At 28.1% G+C, this 19,770-nt stretch overlaps 1 protein-coding gene across 2 annotated transcripts; it reads left to right on the top strand.

Annotated features, from left to right (window-relative positions):
* The first annotated feature begins 6,058 nt into the window (after positions 1 to 6,058).
* LOC137808105 (kihadalactone A synthase LFS) lies at positions 6,059 to 11,218 on the top strand. 2 transcript variants are annotated; one of them, XM_068609054.1, is made up of 11 exons: positions 6,059 to 6,388; positions 6,471 to 6,663; positions 6,738 to 6,815; positions 6,937 to 6,988; positions 7,352 to 7,473; positions 7,979 to 8,076; positions 8,626 to 8,684; positions 8,852 to 8,908; positions 9,065 to 9,110; positions 10,292 to 10,371; positions 10,968 to 11,218. In XM_068609054.1, exons 1-11 carry the CDS (start codon positions 6,311 to 6,313, stop codon positions 11,059 to 11,061), a joined length of 957 nt encoding a protein of 318 aa, XP_068465155.1. In that variant the 5' UTR covers positions 6,059 to 6,310; the 3' UTR covers positions 11,062 to 11,218. The 2 variants fall into 2 exon arrangements, with proteins under 2 accessions (XP_068465155.1, XP_090155759.1); XM_090299633.1 differs by having other exon boundaries at positions 6,109 to 6,388; positions 6,927 to 6,988.
* The last annotated feature ends 8,552 nt before the right edge of the window (positions 11,219 to 19,770 follow it).

Below are 19,770 nucleotides of genomic sequence, written 5' to 3' on the forward strand. Positions count from 1 at the left end.
AATAAAAATGTCTAATCCTTGTATGACTTGTTTTATGTGCAAATATGTTGTCTTTTATAATTGTTTGTAGATTTAGGTTATGTTTACAATTAATTTTACTGTTTAATTAATTTCTCTTTTGGTAAATAATTTATTTATTTAACTTTATATCAAAATAATAGTAACAAATACTTTAAGAATTTTATTTATTTTAAATTTATCATCAATTAAGATTATGAACCTCTATATCAACAAAATAGGATTTATGACAAAATTAATAACCTGCAACATCAACTTCATGACTTCTTAGAGTCTTTTGAATGATACATATTTCACTCTATCATTATTCTTATTTTTCTGGTACAAGATATGCATTTCATATTTCTTTTTCATATATATAACTGTAATGTACTATGTTTAATATTTATTATGCATGCACTTTATCGATAAGTTTCATTTCATCGTAAAAATCTTTACTATATTTCCAATGAACCATCTACACTTTTTTTCCTTTACGCAATTAAAAATTTATTTAATTTAACCAGACAATTTTCTAACAATCATAAATATCTTCTGTCAATTTTACATAATTCAATTTTTTTTCAAAGTTAGTTCTTACACAGTATCATAAATAATTTTTTAATTTAAAACAATTATAATCCACAAATAAATAAATAAAATTATTTTTTCAATAATTTTTAAATAGAATTGTAGAAATATTATATTTTTATTAATTAAAAAATACAATTTTAATCACGAGATCATTTACAAACTTTCATAAATTTTTCCTACACTTTTTATTTTATTTACCTTAATTTATACAATTTCATTTTCTTCACATAGTTCAAATAATCTCAAATTCATTTCCTAAAATGTCTTCCCTAATTCAAACAAAAACACTAGAGAAAAAAAAATGGGAAATATGTGGTTCATTATTAGGAATACTAATTGGCTACAATTGATTTACTTGCATTTTTACTTGAACAAGCAAAGCAATTTTGTCTATACATCAAATGAAAAAGACAGGTAGCATAGGAATCCCTGGTCTCAAACCTATAAAAGAAGAAAACTTATCATTATTCCATTTAAGAGAAATAATAGATTCTTCTGAGCAGCTAATTTTCAAATTGATAATCTTTTTAGGAAAACCAAACTCTTTATGAAGTTACTTCGCAGTGGACCAATAAGAGAGTCCAAGTAAGGTATGCTGGAGCTAACTTGGACTTTTTGAAATGATCTTAAAGATCACATTACATCCTAAAATTACTTACCTTGTGTGGATGAAGCATTTTTAAAAGGTAATTTATTTTATAAAAAAATATGGATTGTTATGTGATAGAGTTTGTTGTGTTGAATAGAAAATTTTAAAAGATTTTTCTTTATTGAATTTCTGAAGATAATTTAATTATTTTAAATTAAATAATTTTAATTTAATAAAGTAAAGAATTTTAAATTCATTTTTTAAATCTATTGTTTATTTTCTTATGGTTCTTTTTCAAGATATTTTTATTGATATTACTGAAATTATTGTTGTAAGATAAATTTATATTTCTTTTAATATAAAGTATATTTTATTTCATTGAAATATTTAATAATTTTATCAAGATTAAAATACTATTTATTGTATTTTGTGATGATTGAAGTTCTTTATGAAAAAAATAGGAAATATAAATTTATCTTATTAAATAAAATATTTTAAAAATTAAACAATTTAAAATAAAATAAAAATTTGTCCCAAATCTTCTTAGAACTCGTAGAGTTATCCACATATAGGTATAGAGTATAAAAGAGAAACTGACCAATACTACTTATTGAAAAGAAATTCTCAAATATCCTTAGAACACACAGTCCTAAAAAGAATGGAAATGTATTAATCCATTTCTTAAAACAAAATATATTTAACTAAGGGCAAATTTTTAAAAAAAATAAAAAAATCAAGAGAGGAAGATAAATAAAATTAAGTGAATATTTTTCTATGTTAAAATAAAATTATGTATAAACTAATTTTTTAAAATATTTTTATATAATTTTTTATCTTAAATTTGTGTATAAATTAATTATAACTTATAAAAATATCATTTATGTTTTTTTAAATATGAAAAAGTTTGTCTGGACATAATTTTTTTATAGAGACTAGTATTTAAGAAATGTGTGTTTACCCTAAGTTATTTTATTCATATTTAAAATTTTATTAATGATGTGTGAAAGACAATTATTCATGTTTAAAAACTATAGGATAAAGAAAATTTCATGTGTTGGGATTTTGACATTTTGTGCAGCAGTAGTGAGTGGGTATGTGATTAATACGAAGTCATGGCAATTAGTTTTAAAGTAATGACTGTATTTAATTGTTGTTAACATTTACAAATCCCTACCTTATCACATATTTAAAACAAGAAAATTGAATGACAAAATAGGAATAAAGGATCACTTTTAAATACTTGTTCCATTTATGATTTGTGTATTTTCCAGCAATATTAAATTAATCTAGGTCAGTTATATTATCACTTTTCTTCAGTAGCATTCAATGACATTATTATTTATATTTAATCAAGTTTTAAAGTAGAGATGCTTTAATCGTTTTACATGAATACTTATTTGTTTACAAATATTTGTTTGACATAAAAACTAAATTTCTTATATATATATATAGTTGATGTAATCTATATATATTTTAAAATATTAATGTTATATACTAGCGTACTATATATATGCGTTTTTTTTATATAAAAATATCATTTAAAATATATAAATAATTTTTACGGATAATTATCGATAAATAATATTGTTATTTTTAGTTAGGATTATACCGTTACTTTTAATCTAAGAAATTTATCGTTATGTATTTTATTTCATTTTATCAAATAATAAAGTTATTTTAGTTTAGTAATGAGTAAAATTGTTTAGTTAAAACTAATTATATTAAAAAGTTCAAATGATAAACATATTTTTTTATAACTAGCTTATAATAAATGGATCAGGTAAAGATTGTAATATAAATTGAAGAGTTATTTTTAATCCCATATAATTCATTTATAACTTAAATGGGTTTAGACTGCATCAACATTGGTTTGGTCGCACGGAATATTTTTCTTTTTGTTTTGAATCCTACCTCTGATATCTATTAGAAAGTTTTTGAATTAATAGTTTGTTTACATTGTATGACCAAAAAAAGAATGAAAAAAAGGAATGAGCGAACTAAAAACAATAAAGTTATTTGAATAAGAACTAAAAATAAAAATAGGTAGAAATTGATATGTTTCTTTATAAATAAATTTATTTTTGTTCTTTTTATAAATTTGTTATTATTATAATAGTAAAAATTCCATTATTTTTATAAGTTATACATACTACATTATAAATAAAAAATATATATAACTATATAGAAAATCATTAAATAAAAATCATTTTTAAAGAATAAAAATAAACAATTATTATAATAATTAAATTAAATATCATTTTAAAAATTAAAAAAATTATTAATTTTTATTGTTGATAAATAATTTTTAAATTAATATTAGTAAAAAATAAAAAAGTTGACTGCCATAATTGTAGATTCTAAATTTTGTTATCTTTCTCCACAAACACCAAATGCTTAGTGTGCAGAGTTTCTTATGAAAGCTGAAAATGACACCAAAGATATTGTCATTTGAATTTCAAAGGCTTGACATGCTCAGTGAAGTTGTTATTGTGACTAAACTGCTTGCAATTGGAATCCCTAATGAGTTATGCAATGAGTGTTTAACAAGTAAGCAAACTACGAACTCATCTATAGCTCACCTTCCTGCCAAGTCAAAACACATGAGATATATACTGAGATGTCTGTTGTCCTTTTGAGGTGAACTCACTAGGCAGTAATAAGTATTTTGTGACATTCACAGATGATTTCACAAAGAAGACCTGAATTTACCTAATCAAGAAGAAGAGTAAAGAGTAATGTGGTGAGGCAAAGTGAACAAAAACTAAAGTCACTAAGGACTAATGGGGTGGAAAGTACACTTCCACTGAGTGAAAAATTATTGTAATAGAGATTTTGATTCATGAAGTGATTACACTCTACATTCTAAAACACAATGGCACTGTAGAAAGGAGAATAAGACCATCTTAAACATGGTCAGAAGCTAACGACTAAGAAATTATCCAAAAGATTTTGGGGTGAAATTGTCTTAACAGCTATTTACATCTTGAAGAAAGCATGGTCAAGCTTAAGTTGGTCACTTCAGAATCTTTGGCTCCATGTGCTACAAATATGTCTCTGATGTGCAGATAAAAAAACTAAATGACCAGGGTGAAAAGTTTAATTTGCTTGGATATCCTATATAGAGTCTACAATCCTCTTAGTAGAGACTTGAAGATTAATGAAACTCAGTACAGGTATTGGAATGATAAGAGTGATGATCCAGGAAGATAAACAATGATATATCTTAATGAGGACATTGAACAATAACGTTCCAGAGGCAGAAATTTAGAATGAAAGAAGACCTCAAAGAATGAGACAAACTCCACTAAGATTGAGTGATTATGAAATCTTGTCCAGCTGAAGGTGACTTGGTCCACATGGCTTTGTTAGCAGAGATGGAACCAGTGAACTTTGAGGAAGCAGTGAAGGAGACATTACTGGATGAAGGCCATGAAAGAAGAACTTGGGATCAATTGAGAAGAACAAGATTCACTCGACTGTCAAGGGGGAAGAAGTCAATTACTGTGAAATGGGTGTATAAGGTAAAATTAAATCCAAAGGGTGAGGTAGCCAAATACAAGGTCAGGTTTGTAACAAAAGGTTTCTTGCATAAACAAGCTTGGATTATGATGAATTTTTTGTCCTGATTGCAACATTAGAAACCATAAACTAGTGGTTCTTGTGGCAAGTTATCACTGCTAACCAATAAGTCAGATGGATATCACATATGCCTTCTTATTTGTGCCAAATATGTCAAATAGAGGAGGAAGTATTTGTGTCACAGCTATGGAGTTTGAAGTTAAAGACAAGGAAGAAAGAAAAAGTGTACAAAATTGCTTAAGACTCCATATGGCCTGAAGTAAGCTCCAGGAATTGATGGCATCTTACTACAGTTTGGATTTGTGAAGTGCACCACTGAGTATGGTGTGGACATAAAGAGATTGAATATGACTGATTTACTAATAGTGTGTCTATATGTTGATGACCTATAGTAACAGAAAGTGAAGTAGAAGAAATTGATGCATTCAAGGAGGACATGAAGAGTGAATTTGAAATGGCTGCCTTGGTAAAACTCTCTTATTCTTGGAACAGAGTTAACTAAAGGTCGAATTTTCATGCATCAAAGCAAATATACTATTGATGCGTTGGAAATGCTTTAGATGTTGAGTTGCAATCTAGTTTCAACACCTGTTGATACTGAAAATACACTTGACAAGTCTTGAAGAGTTCACGGAGAACAAGATTTATATAGACAATTTGTGGGATCTATTACTTCATATAGTCTTAAAGGCTTTGCAAATGCATTGAGTAGTCAATTGTTTTTAGAAAAAATATATTATTATTTGACGAAAAAACTAATGTATTTTAATTATTTTCAGAAGAGTTTGATTAGATGTTCCTTTTTCTATTCTTTGATAGGAAAATGATGTTTATAATTATTGTGATGAGTTTAAAAATAAATATATATAATAAAAAATAAATTTGTAATTAAATAATATGAAAAAATATTAAAATAATAGTATTGATAATTGCAAGTGGTTGTATTAAAATTATGGATTGTGAATCTCCTTTGATTAGTTAATTATGTTAACATTAGAAGAAATATATTATCATCCGATAAACATTGATGTTTTTTTAATTATTTTAAGAAGAGTTTGAGTGGATGCTTCTTCTTCAATTCTTTGATAGGAAAATGATGTTTTTGAAAATTCTTAAAATTGTATAAATTTTAGTGTGATGAGTTTAGAAATAAATATATATAATAAAAAATAAATTTATAATTTAATTATATGAAAAAAATATTCAAATAATAATATTGAGATATAATAAGGTACTATCTGTATTAATTATTATTTTAGATAATATATTAAATTGGAAAACCATCCAAAAAAGAAACCTAAGCCTTCTAATCAATAGGAACAAGAGAAAGTAGAAAAAGAATAGATGATGACGCAGAGAATTGGTTGTGGTAGATGAGTGTAAGTGAATGCAAATAACACAGCGAATCATGAAAATAATATTTATATAATTATAGTTATATAATGTTAGACGATAATGATACTGAGATGATTCAATAATGCAACATAGTTGTATTTTGGGTGGTGAAGTGATCGAAGGTGAAGACAGAGGATTGATTGAGTTGAAGCGAAAATGGCTGCGACACTGAGTCTTCCTATCATAGACCTCTCTTCACCCCACCGTCTTTCCACGGCGGATTCCGTGCGTCAGGTTTTCAACTCATACCCTTCTCTTCTTCTCTATCTGCTTTTCTTTCTCACAAACACAATATTGTTATGTGGCGAATGAATAGGCATGTGTGGAGTACGGTTTCTTTTACCTTGTGAATCACGGGGTGGACACCCAGTTTTTGAGGAAAGTCTTCCACCAAAGTGCCCACTTCTTCTCTCTTCCCCTCCAACACAAAATAGACTTGGCTCGCAAGGAATATAGAGGCTACACTCCTCTCTATGCTGAGACTCTTCATCCCACTTCACTATCCAAAGGTTTTCTTCCTATTTTTTTCTCCTAAAATTAATCCCCATTTCAATTAAGTTCATGTGTATGTCCTTGCTAACAGGTGATCCAAAAGAGAGCTACTACATTGGTTCTTTAGAAGATACCTCTGTTACTCATCTCAATCAATGGCCTTCTGAAGGTATGGCGTTACTTTGCATCCAATTCATTAGGAATGGGTACTGTAATCTGGTTTTTAAGCACGGATTTTTTTCATACAAGCTTAATTTGGGATTTTTTTTCTTCTGGCAAGGACACTCCAGAATTGCTGCCAAACTGGAAACCTACAATGGAATCTTTATTTTGGAAACTACTGTGAGTTTAATTAGCTCCTCAAAAAAAAAAAATTGATATCAAACATGTATTGTAAGTTATTTACAGGCAAATATACATGTTCAACATTTGTTGCTTTTAGGTTTTGTTCCAAACAGTGTCAATAGCATATTGATTTCTTCGTAAATTTAACTGATCTATAGGAATTATAGGTTTCTGGCCGTTGTTTTGTTTAGAACTTTATTCTTGCGTCTTTTCATTGTGAGTTTATGTGCTTGTGTGCTATATGTGACTATGTACTGAAGGAAAGGATGGTTAGCCTGTGCCTGGCATTTATATGCACGTTGTCTTTTGTTTTATCTCTTGTATGATTTAGAATTTGCATATTCTTCTTATCTTCCACAGGGCTGCTGGAAAAAACCTGTTGTCTCTGATTGCCATGTCCTTGAATCTGGATGAAGATTACTTTGAGAAGATAGGGGCCTTAAACAAACCAGCAGCTTTTCTCCGCCTACTGCATTATCCAGGTTTACCGTTTATCTTGCTCTTTTGGACCTTAAAGATGGGTAAAGCACCTTCCCCACAAATCCATGCATGTGTTTGTTAGACACTTCAAATTTTATCTTCCATGTTGACTTCAACTTTATTTTTACTGCAATTTCCTGTTAATCAGCATGTTGAAAAAGGGAACACAATTTCTTTATTTTCAAGTCTTTATTTTGAGGCCTGAACTATGATCTACATCAATGTAGCAGTAGTCAATATGCCATTTTGAAATCATAATGTAATATTTTTAATGAAATGTTGGGTATATTTATAATGTGCTTGTTTATTTTGGAAATACTCCTTTCACTAGTTGCTAAGTTGTAGCTAGATTTGAGTAACAAACTGAAATTATGACAGTAATTGAAGTTTATGCTTTATAATATATTCTGAAGTTCTTTGTGCCGTTTTATTTGTAGGGACCAGCTTTTCAAACCAACTATCCTGTGTAACTTTTTACTTTTGTGATATGCCTTGCAATTTCATTAGGTGAATTGGTCTCTGGTGAACAGATATGTGGTGCCTCTCCTCATTCAGATTATGGCATGGTCACTCTCCTAATGACTGATGGCGTTCCTGGACTGCAGGTTCTCTTCTCACCTATAATATACTTTCGGTTTTATTATTGTGCTATGTCCCGTCCCTGGTAATTAGGGAGAGGAAGTGGAGTTGAACTCCTTACTGGCTGGAGATCCTATCTCCCTGTGTCAGGATTCTGAATAGATCAGAATTTGAGTAAAAAAAATAAGAAAAAATAAAGGCAAAGGAAACATTCTCTGGACCAGATACTCCCAGGCCCTTAAACTGTATCATTCTTCCCTCTTTCCTCATCATGTATGCTGAATCTTCCTTTCCATTTGTGGACCACCACCTGTCCAGTTTGTTACTAACATGCTCATCTCCTGTCATTTCCATTCCCTCTTCTTGAAATACCTTTTGTTTTGACGTGGTGCTCCTCTAGGGTGTACATCCCCTACTGTCCCCTCCTATTTCACTTTCATACACCCTCATCTCATGCTTCCCTTCTCACGTATACGTTGTTTGTTAGAGCTCATATTGTTTTTCATCTGTAAATTCTATTTAATATTTTGAATTCATAATTTCATATAATTAAAGGCTTGAGATTTACACTATAGATCTGCAAGGATAAGTTCAAGGAACCTCAAGTCTGGGAGGATGTGTATCATGTAGAAGGGTGAGTTAATGATTAACTTTTTTTGTTAGCATACTACTACTTCTGAGTCTGTATAAATCACAACTGAATTGTATTATATAGAGATTCTAGAATACAGTACCACTAAAAATTCTACGTTTTTTTGCTCTTCTTTCCTAGCCTTAGATGTTTGCCGTTTGTATCTGCAGGGCCTTAATAGTGAACATTGGAGACTTGTTGGAGAGATGGACAAATTGTTTATACAGGTATCCACATCCAACAAAGACTTTTTTTTTCTTTCATTTTTTACCAATGAAAATAATTGAGCTACTTCTCAATCGGTTTTTTTATACATATTAAAAGATCTTAGTCTACTGCCATACTGGTAATATCATTCTCAGTTTTTGTCATTACTATTGCAGGTCAACACTTCACAGGGTTATGTCAACAGGAAAAGAACGTTATTCTGTAATTACTGGACACTTCACTTCACAGTTGCTTTATTGTGTTATTGTTATTTTTGACTTTGAATGATAGTTATGATGGCATTTTATTTCAAAGGGTAGGAGAGAATAAATAGAATTTATACCTTTTCTCTTCATGCAAACCAAAAAGAAGTATGTTTCACCCTTAATAAACGATGTTAAGTTAGAGATGTTTGCATGATCCCAAATTCTATGGGCCGAGTGAGTTTTTAGACACAGGAACACCGAACCGAGCATGCCTTCTGCACTCATACACACACGGATATTTTGTGATTTCCCCAAATCTGTTTCAAATTATACATGTTTTAGCCTTTTTCTTTTTAGAGCTTAATTCTTACGCTATTAGTGCTAATTTTAACATTATGAATTAATTAGAAATTATGATAGGCAAGATGTTTAAAGTAGTTATTATAAAAGTTAAAAACTTAGCATACATGTCAATTTGTAATCGGAAAATAGTATAAACCCCCCTCACATAATTACATTGTCAATGCACTATTTTCTGTTTTTTTAATTCAAAGCTATTCATGTTTTACAAATTTTAAGTTTCATATTTTTTTTCATATTTTCCTTATTTAAAGTAATTAGATTTAATCTTTATGCACCTCAAACCTATTTAAAAAGTACTTGAAAAGACAAATCACGTTTACACTTTATACTAAATAAAATTATTTACTTTAAATATATATTTCACTAGTTAAGTACTCTTTAATTTGTATGCATTAACGTCAAACGTGAATGCTTTTGGGAGATAGTACAAGGCTAGATGACACACATCTGGTTAAAGGTTCTCTCTGTCATTTTGTCTTGATCGTGCTACTCTGCCACAGCATGACTTCCCTGTAAAGGATTTGAAGAATTTTGAACTTAAAAATAGTTTATTTTAAGCATGGATGTCACTGAACCAGTTAGTTGGTGTAGGATATGCTTTATCCACTGAAATACTGTATCAGATGTTGATGATATCTTTTCAAAGAGTCTTGATGTTTAAGTTTTTATGACTTTATCTTAAAAGATTAACGAGGAAATTTACTGATGTCATGGATAGTGAGAATGATGTTCTTTCTACCCATTACTTGAAAAATTCATCGTCTTTCTGCATTCTGAGGTTGTCTTCTAGAGCATTTCCAGGAAAATATGAATGAATAATGTGCAATTTTTCAGGCGGCATTCTTCCTCGACCCACCCTCAGACTGTTTGGTGGAATGCTTTGAAAGTTGCTGCAGTGAATCATCTCCTCCCAGGTAGAAAAAAATTGTTCTCCAATTAGGAAATTTTCAACCAGGCTGAAACTAAGAAATAAGCAATAAGAGTTTCTTATAAAAAAGAAGAAAAAAAAATAGAGGAAAAGAATGTTGACTTGAGTTTTTTATATTATCATTCAAATATTCGCATTATTAAAAAAAAATATCTCTCAGCAAGGTGGTCAGGGTTTTGTTATTGATTAATTTAAATACTTCTCTGCTGAAAGTGGATACAAAATAAATCAGAAGGAAAAGGTGGAAAACTAATTTATTATCTCTGGACGAGTTATTCTTTTTAAATTAAAATCAATTTATACGTTTGGCGTATAAATGCTTTTATATAATTTAAAAATATTATTTCTAATTTCTTATAAATTAATTTAAATTTATAAAGAAGTTTTTTTTGTTCTAAAAGTTATTATACTAGAGAAAATTATCCAAACTACACTAAATACTAGGACGGATAAAGAAAAGTGACAGAACCAAAGATTATCCTTTGGTGAGGGTCTTTACTAAAAGCTTATATGAATACATTTTTTTAAATTTTTCATTAACACGCAAGTTACTGCTATGAACTTAGTCAATTTTTGTTGCAGATTCCCTCCCATACGCAGTGGGGACTACTTGAATGAACGGTTCAGACTCACATATGGTTCTGAAAGGGAACTTAAATGCTCTATATCCACTTAAACACCCTTCAAATGTATCCTTTTTTTCAAGAGAAAATGTGCTTTTAATTTTTGTACTTTTGTTGTGGTAAAGGTTCTTTATGTTCTTTTGTATTTGAGAATTTAATTCTTCTGTATGCAAAAATATAGAAACTTTCACTATATTTACTTTTATCAAATTTCATCTTGTAGTGTATTTTTCCAACTCCGTCTTTAATGAATATTCGAAAATATAAAAATTGGTTTAGAAATTCTTAATTTTTTAATGTCTTCATTTATTTTAGCATCTGGTTCGATAAGTGACATCTCATCTCACAGGAGATATTCATGTCTTTATTCTAATGTATTAGAAGTGTTTATGATTATTATTATATTTTTATGTACTACTAATTTTTAAAAAAATCAGTTTTTTATCATGTGAAAAAAAATTGTTTTTTTAATCAATGCATTAAACATGTTTTTATTAATTCTCTTGATTTCATAAAAGATGTTCACCTGTTTTATATCATATATAATATTTAATACGATTTCTATATTAAAAAGATATAAATATCCATGTAGAAAAGATAAAATTTCAGTGAAAAGTGTCACCATTATAATTATTTTATTATAATTATCGTATCAATGAAAAGTTTCATTGTTATAATTATTTTATAATTATTATTATAGCAATGAAATGTGTCACAACTTTAATAGAGTATATATCTATGTCTCTGTATGTTCATTCGTTAATATATGGTTAGTATGATTTTGCATAAAAAAAATTTATCCATGATGTGTTTTTTAATAAGTATTTGTTAGGTAAACTATTTATTTTTGTGTGTTATAATAATTTATTTATAATTTCTATATTTTATGTTAATAATTTTATATATAAACACTACCTTGTTAAATAGAATTGTTAGAATGTATGACTTTAAACTAAAGGGGTGAATGGTTTAAAAAGGGTTTTTGCAAACTTTTTAGTCTAGAATGAAATTCTTTCGAGAAAACTTGATTCTGAATTCAGTTTACCAAACACACAAAGCAATTTAGCACAGCACCAGAAAAACAATCGGTTGTTTATACCAGTAAACAAATATAAACTGAAATTAAAGAGTTCAAGGGATAAAGAGATTGCACACACAGTTTATACTGGTTCACTCTTAAACCAAGAGCTACATCCAGTCTTCCCAGAAACCACTGGGGGAAACCACTAAGCAATCAAACCTAGATTACTTACACACACCACCAAAGAAGTGACATTGATCCCCTCAAGACACACACTTCCTTTGGCTCAGCACAAACACCACCAAGAATGTTGATCTTGACAACCTCAAGAGCACACAACACTTCTCGGCCTCACACAACAGAGTTTACACAAAATACAGAAGGATTACACTTGTTACAGAATGATCTGAAATCAATACAAGATGAAAATCCTATTCCACTCTCTCTTGATCAAAGCAATCTTAAAGCAATCTTTAACTCTTCAAAAGCAAAATCAATGAAAAACTCAAATCTGTTTTTCTATGATAAACGTCAGTTCTTGTTTGTTACATAAACTGAAAAACTATTTATTGCTTTCAAAGATTGGTCAAAGCATTTAAAACTGGAGCGCATTCAGTTATAAAATCATTTAAAGCTCAATCAAAGCACAAAACAGTTTTTTGTTATGGTTCCAAAACAAACAATCGGTTGAATGCTCGAATCAATCGGTTGTTTTGGTTTGACAACAAGTCAACCACCAAAAACAGTTTTCAACCTTTCTCAAAACACCTAAGTATAAAACAATCGATTCTTTTTCACTTAGTTTGAAAAACACTTTCAATTAAAAAGATTTGAGAATACTAAAGCTTTGGATTCAATCAAGAGTGGATTAACATAGATAATCTACCCCAGATCTTATTCTAAAACACCTCAGCAACAACAAGCACATCAAGCCTTCCATCAAACTCAAAGGATTTGGATTCTTCAAAGCTTGAACACACTTGATTTAACATAAATAACTTTAGGAATTGAAATGACTTTACAAGATGGGGTTCTCTCTTCAATTAGAGATTCATTTGTTTGAGAAGTCTTCCTCTTTTTTATGCCTTCATGATCATATATGTCAATTTCGTGCATAAAATCGAGTTTAATGTTCCGGCTTCTCCAACCTTCAAACCAACTTCAATAATCTTCGCCAAGAAGAACGGATGTTGAAGTTGGTTCGAAAATTGAAGAAGCCCGAACCTTAGTCCAACTTTATGGACGAAATTGACATTACCCTGCATTCCATGATACCATCCGTATATGAATTAGATATCAAGAGAAAGAAAAAGAGATAAACCGATTAAGCAAAAGAAAAGGAAAAAGGTAAATAACATTATTTCTTTTGAGTCAAACTTTAATAAAGTATATATCTATCTCTAGATGTTCATTCGTTAATATATTTGTTAATATGATTTTGCATAAAAAAAATTATCCATGATGTGTTTTTAAATAAGTATTTGTTATGTAAACTATTTATTTTTGTGTGTTATAATAATTTATTTATAATTTCTATATTTTATTTTAATAATTTTATAAATGAACACTACCTTGTTAAATAGAATTAAGGTAAAATAAATATCCTTAGGAATTGAAATGACTTTACAAGATGAGGTTCTCTCTTCCATTAGAGATTCATTTGTTTGAGAAGTCTTCCTCTTTTTTATGTCTTCATGATCATATATGTCAATTTCGTGCATAAAATCGGGTCTAATGTTCCGGCTTCTCCAACCTTCGAACCAACTTCAATAATCTTCGCCAAGAAGAACGGATGTTGAAGTTGGTTCGAAAATTGAAGAAGCCCGAACCTTAGTCCAACTTTATGGACGAAATTGACATTACCCTGCATTCCATGATACCATCCGTATATGAATTAGATATCAAGAGAAAGAAAAAGGAATAAACCGATTAAGCAGAAGAAAAGAAAAAAGGTAAATAACATTATATCTTTTGAGTCCAACTTTAATAGAGTATATATCTATCTCTAGATGTTCATTCGTTAATATATTTGTTAATATGATTTTGCATAAAAAAATTATCCATGATGTGTTTTTTAATAAGTATTTGTTATGTAAACTATTTATTTTTGTGTGTTATAATAATTTATTTATAATTTCTATATTTTATTATAATAATTTTATAAATGAACACTACCTTGTTAAATAGAATTAAGGTAAAATAAATATCCTTAGGAATTGAAATGACTTTACAAGATGAGGTTCTCTCTTCCATTAGAGATTCATTTGTTTGAGAAGTCTTCCTCTTTTTTATGTCGTCATGATCATATATGTCAATTTCGTGCATAAAATCGGGTCTAATGTTCCGGCTTCTCCAACCTTCAAACCAACTACAATAATCTTCGACAAGAAGAACGGATGTTGAAGTTGGTTCGAAAATTGAAGAAGCCCGAACGTTAGTCCAACTTTATGGACGAAATTGACATTACCCTGCATTCCATGATACCATCCGTATATGAATTAGATATCAAGAGAAAGAAAAAGGCATAAACCGAGTAAGCAAAAGAAAAGAAAAAAGGTAAATAACATTATATCTTTTGAGTCAAACTTTAATAGAGTATATATCTATCTCTAGACGTTCATTCGTTAATATATTTGTTAATAGGATTTTGTATAAAAAAATTATCCATGATGTGTTTTTTAATAAGTATTTGTTATGTAAACTATTTATTTTTGTGTGTTATAATAATTTATTTATAATTTCTATATTTTATGTTAATAATTTTACAAATGAACACTACCTTGTTAAATAGAATTAAGGTAAAATAAATATCCTTAGGAATTGAAATGACTTTACAAGATGAGACTCTCTCTTCCATTAGAGATTCATTTGTTTGAGAAGTCTTCCTCTTTTTTATGTCTTCATGATCATATATGTCAATTTCGTGCATAAAATCGGGTCTAATGTTCCGGCTTCTCCAACCTTCGAACCAACTTCAATAATCTTCGACAAGAAGAACGGATGTTGAAGTTGGTTCGAAAATTGAAGAAGCCCGAACGTTCGTCCAACTTTATGGACGAAATTGACATTACCCTGCATTCCATGATACCATCCGTATATGAATTAGATATCAAGAGAAAGAAAAAGGGATAAACCGAGTAAGCAAAAGAAAAGAAAAAAGGTAAATAACATTATATCTTTGGAGTCAAACTTTAATAGAATATATATCAATCTATAGACGTTCATTAGTTAATATATTTGTTAATATGATTTTGTATAAAAAAAATTATCCATGATGTGTTTTTAAATAAGTATTTGTTATGTAAACTATTTATTTTTGTGTGTTATAATAATTTATTTATAATTTCTATATTTTATGTTAATAATTTTATAAATGAACACTACCTTGTTAAATAGAATTAAGGTAAAATAAATATCCTTGGGAATTGAAATGACTTTACAAGATGAGGCTCTCTCTTCCATTAGAGATTCATTTGTTTGAGAAGTATTTCTCTTTTTTATGTCTTCATGATCATATATGTCAATTTCGTGCATAAAATCGGGTCTAACGTTCCGGCTTCTCCAACCTTCAAACCAACTTCAATAATCTTCGACTAGAAGAATGAATGTTGAAGTTGGTTTGAAAATTGAAGAAGTCCGAACGTTAATCAAACTTTATAGACGAAATTGACATTACCCTGCACTCCATGATACCATCCACAAATGAATTAGATATCAAGAAATATAAAAAAGTGATCAACTGATTAAGCAAAGGAAAGAAAAAAAGATAAATAACATTTTATCTTTTAGGTCATGTAATTAGAAAATGGAGTGACAATTTGATTACAAGTTGTTGAAACACTCAATTTTTTTTTTCTCAAATGCAAAACTTTAAGTTCTCGATAACAAGTTATACCTCTTGGATTTTGGTTTTTCATTTTTTTGTTAAATCCAAAGATTTTGATTTGTCATTTTGTTATTAAATCCTAAACGCTAACAGATCCATGAGCAACTGGTTCTATACAATAACTTATGTCCTTTTACAATAATCAAATTCCTTAAAATAAAATAGTACCTACCTTTCATTATAAAGTAAGCCTTTGAAATACATTGAGAAAATTATAACATAAACTTTCCTAAAATAGAAAATTTAGCCCAAACTATTACCCTGTTTGCAAACTTAACAATTGGAAATAACCACAAGGAAGATTGTGTTCAGAGATATTCTAGGATTCAGATTATTAGAATCCCATAACTGGGATTCAAAAGTCAAAACTCAGGGTGCTCTATTGAACTTTTTGTAGATTATCAAAATATGATATTCAAAAAACAACTCCCGTGTCCAGATTTTTAAAAATGGAATCATAAAAAAATGTGTACTCTACACCAGAAAGAATTAAACAAAAAGAAAAGGGAGATTGGTCTACCTTCGAGTCAAAGAAAGAGAAGTTGTGTAAGCAACTTCAAACCAACTTTGGCCGGCATATATGTAGAAGCATGAAATGAATTTATGATGAAATTGCATTCGAAAAAGAGATAAACGTAGAGAGAAGGAAAATGGTCTAATTGAAAACTGTACATGAATTTTATCAGCATACCTTAAACATTCCTGTTCCATTATCACAGACAAGGGTTGAATATCCTCAGCGTCTGTCATCTTCTTCTAATATCTGCTCTGCTGGAAAAAAACAAGAAGAAGAAAATTGACAGATCTAGAAATGTAGAAAACAGAAACAGAATGAGGAATGTGATGTACCTTGGGAAATGTGAATGCGAGAGAGAGAGGAGAGAAAAGGAGAAGAGAGGATGAAAGAACGTTGGATCCTGGCTCCCAATTTTTGGTGATTTTAAATTTGGAGAGAGAGAAAAATTCACAGTGTTGCTGCTACATTCATCTTTCATTCTTTTCTACATCTCCACCAATACTCTTCATTGTATTGACTTTCTCTATTAGAGTGAACCGCACAAGAAACTCAAGAAACAAGAAGATGATTAAAAGGCACAGCGCTGTGAGTGAGAGAAAGGAAGGAAAGGAAAAAAAATGTTTTGTATTATTGTGTGTACATAGTAAATTTTGAATTATGTTAATTTTTAAAAGTAAAATAAAAATATTTTGAATTATGTTTACAATTAATTTAAAATTTATAATTTATAATTCAAATTTAAATTTCAAAATTTAAATTTCAAAACTTAAAATTTAAAATTCAAAACTTAAAATTTAAAATTTAAAATTTAAAACTTAAAATTTAAAACTTAAAACTTAAAATTTAAAATTTAAGATTTAAAATTCAAAATTTAGTTTTTAAAAATAAAGAAGTCAAAAAAATGACAAATATCTTCTCTCGTATATTTTTAAAATAATAAAATAAAATATAAGTATAAAAATAAAATTAAAATAAAATAAAATAAGAGAATTCCTTTATATATAAGTATAGATTATTTTATTTAAATTTAAAAAATCTGATAAGTACTATCATCAAAATAAAATGAAATATTAATATAAGGATAAAATAAGAAAAAAATTATTAGTTAAAAAAGAGAATTCCTTTTAGCTTAAAAGGCGGAAACACAATGCATCTGCATTTTTTTATATTTACTATATTATATATTATTATGTATATTCATATATTTTAAATATCAAAATAAGATAGAAATATTTTTTCTCATCATTTATGAGTTTCAACCTACAATTTTAATAATTAAGTTGCAGTAAAAAATATATTAAACAAATTTAAATTATAACACAATAAACATAACCAATTTTGATTTGTTGTTACTAACATAAAACTAAAAAAGAGAAATATAATAATGAACAGAAAAAATAAAAATAAGATAAGAAACTCAGTAACAAACCTTAAAAAATATTTATTTTCCAATCTCTTTCTTCTTTTCCACAAGACTGTTATAGTGCATTCATTATCTCCATGCCCACATCAACAATGATGTCAAGTTAACTTTGTACCTTAAAGAAATTACGTCATCATTGTGAATCACTAATTTTGATTGGTTGTTACTAACATAAAACTAAAAAAGAGAAATATAATAATGAAAAGAAAAAAAAGAAGAAGAATAATATGAGAAACTCCGTAACAAAACTTAAGAACATATTTATTTTCTAACCTCTTACATTTCTCCGCAAGAATGTCATATTCGAATTCATCCTCCCCACATCAACAATGGTGTCAAGATAACTTTGTACATGTGCAGTATTCCGCCTTCGGTGTACGAAAATGAAAAGTAAAGCAAAAAACATAAAAATGATAAAAATGAGTAACATTGACAATTAAACAACCAAGAAAAGAAAACTACTTACAAAGACTAACGTGCGATGTGTGCTTTTAAAAAACTAAATTCAAAACTAATTTACGTTCAAAAACTTCATTCTGATATTTGTTTTACATTCAAAAACTCCATTCTGATAACTATTTTAATATTTACAAAAATATGAAATAAATAAAAATAAAATTAACTTTTTTATATATAAAAAAAACAGTTATATCAAAAACAATTATGAAGGTATATATATATATATATATATATATATATATATATATAAACAGTTATATAGGTATAGATTCTAACCATTTGGAAAGATGATAATTAGAAAACAATCCAAAGCTCACCACGGCATAATTTAATTATAAATCATTAAAAAATTATTTAATTAATTATTAAAACTTCGTGCATGATTAAATCGCAGTTTAAAAATTGTATTTCAATAAAACTGTATAAATAAACCCAAATTTATAGAAAGTCATTCATCGTAACAATAAAGGAAGTATATCCTTTTATACTTGTAGCCCATAAGATACAAATGGCTCTTAAAATTTTCTGGCCTTAGAAAAAGGACATAGTTTATTGTGATATCCCATATTTTTTAAAATTATTTTTTGTTTTGTTGATCTTTTTCATTTCAGAATGGATAATCTAGAAAAAAATTTGCATTATAAAATCTAGAAGGTATTTTTAGACTGAAAATATTTTCCAGATTTTATAATTCAAAATGTGTTACTTTAAAAAAAATATTTTGAATTATTTTCAGATTATAGAATATCTAGAAGATATTTTTAAATTATAGAATTTATTATAGAATTTAGAAGATATTTCTGAATCCGGAGGTATAAATAGAAAAAATACATTTCCAAATTCAAAATTTTAAATATTTTTTAAAAAACAAAATAATCTCTGACCTATAAGTATCCGAGAAGGGAGGTGCAGGAAGAAACAGCCATCTTCTAAATTATTCACAATTGTGGGTCCATCATACAGGCCTGTACATTTAGATCCATCCTGTATTAAGAGAGTTGGATAAAAAATAAAGACAAATGCTTCCCATACCCAATATTTTTAAACTGCACCCAACATATTTTTTTAATTTTTAAAAATATCCTTTATTTCGAAAATAAAAATTCGAAATTGAAAATAATATATTTCAGAAAAATAAATCCGAAAGAAGTTATTGAGTTTCGAAAATAAAAATCCAAAAACAAAAATTAAAATTTTATTTTAAATAAAAAATCTACAATTAAAAATAATACATTTCAAAAAAAAAGTTTGAAAGAGAGATTATTGTGTTCTAAAAACAAAAATGAAAAGCTCATTAAATTCATAAAAAAAATTTGTTCCAAAAGAAATACTGAATACATATTCCGAAAAAGAGAATCCGTATGCATTTTTATAAGCACCTCATTTTCTTTAAGAAATTTTCGTCCTTTTCCCTCTGGAATAGAATGCAGTAATATGGTGAAGAAAGCAATTCCCC

This window comes from Phaseolus vulgaris, chromosome 3 (assembly GCF_051622355.1).
Source record: "Phaseolus vulgaris cultivar YP4 chromosome 3, ASM5162235v1, whole genome shotgun sequence".
Taxonomy (NCBI): Eukaryota; Viridiplantae; Streptophyta; class Magnoliopsida; order Fabales; family Fabaceae; genus Phaseolus; species Phaseolus vulgaris.

Coding starts and splice junctions, on each gene's coding strand:
- LOC137808105 (XM_068609054.1), top strand. CDS start 6,311: ATGGCTGCGACACTGAGTCTTCCTATCATAGACCTCTCTTCACCCCAC. Junction 8,077..8,625: donor ATGGCGTTCCTGGACTGCAG/GTTCTCTTCTCA, acceptor TTTACACTATAG/ATCTGCAAGGATAAGTTCAA. Junction 10,372..10,967: donor AGTGAATCATCTCCTCCCAG/GTAGAAAAAAAT, acceptor TTTTTGTTGCAG/ATTCCCTCCCATACGCAGTG.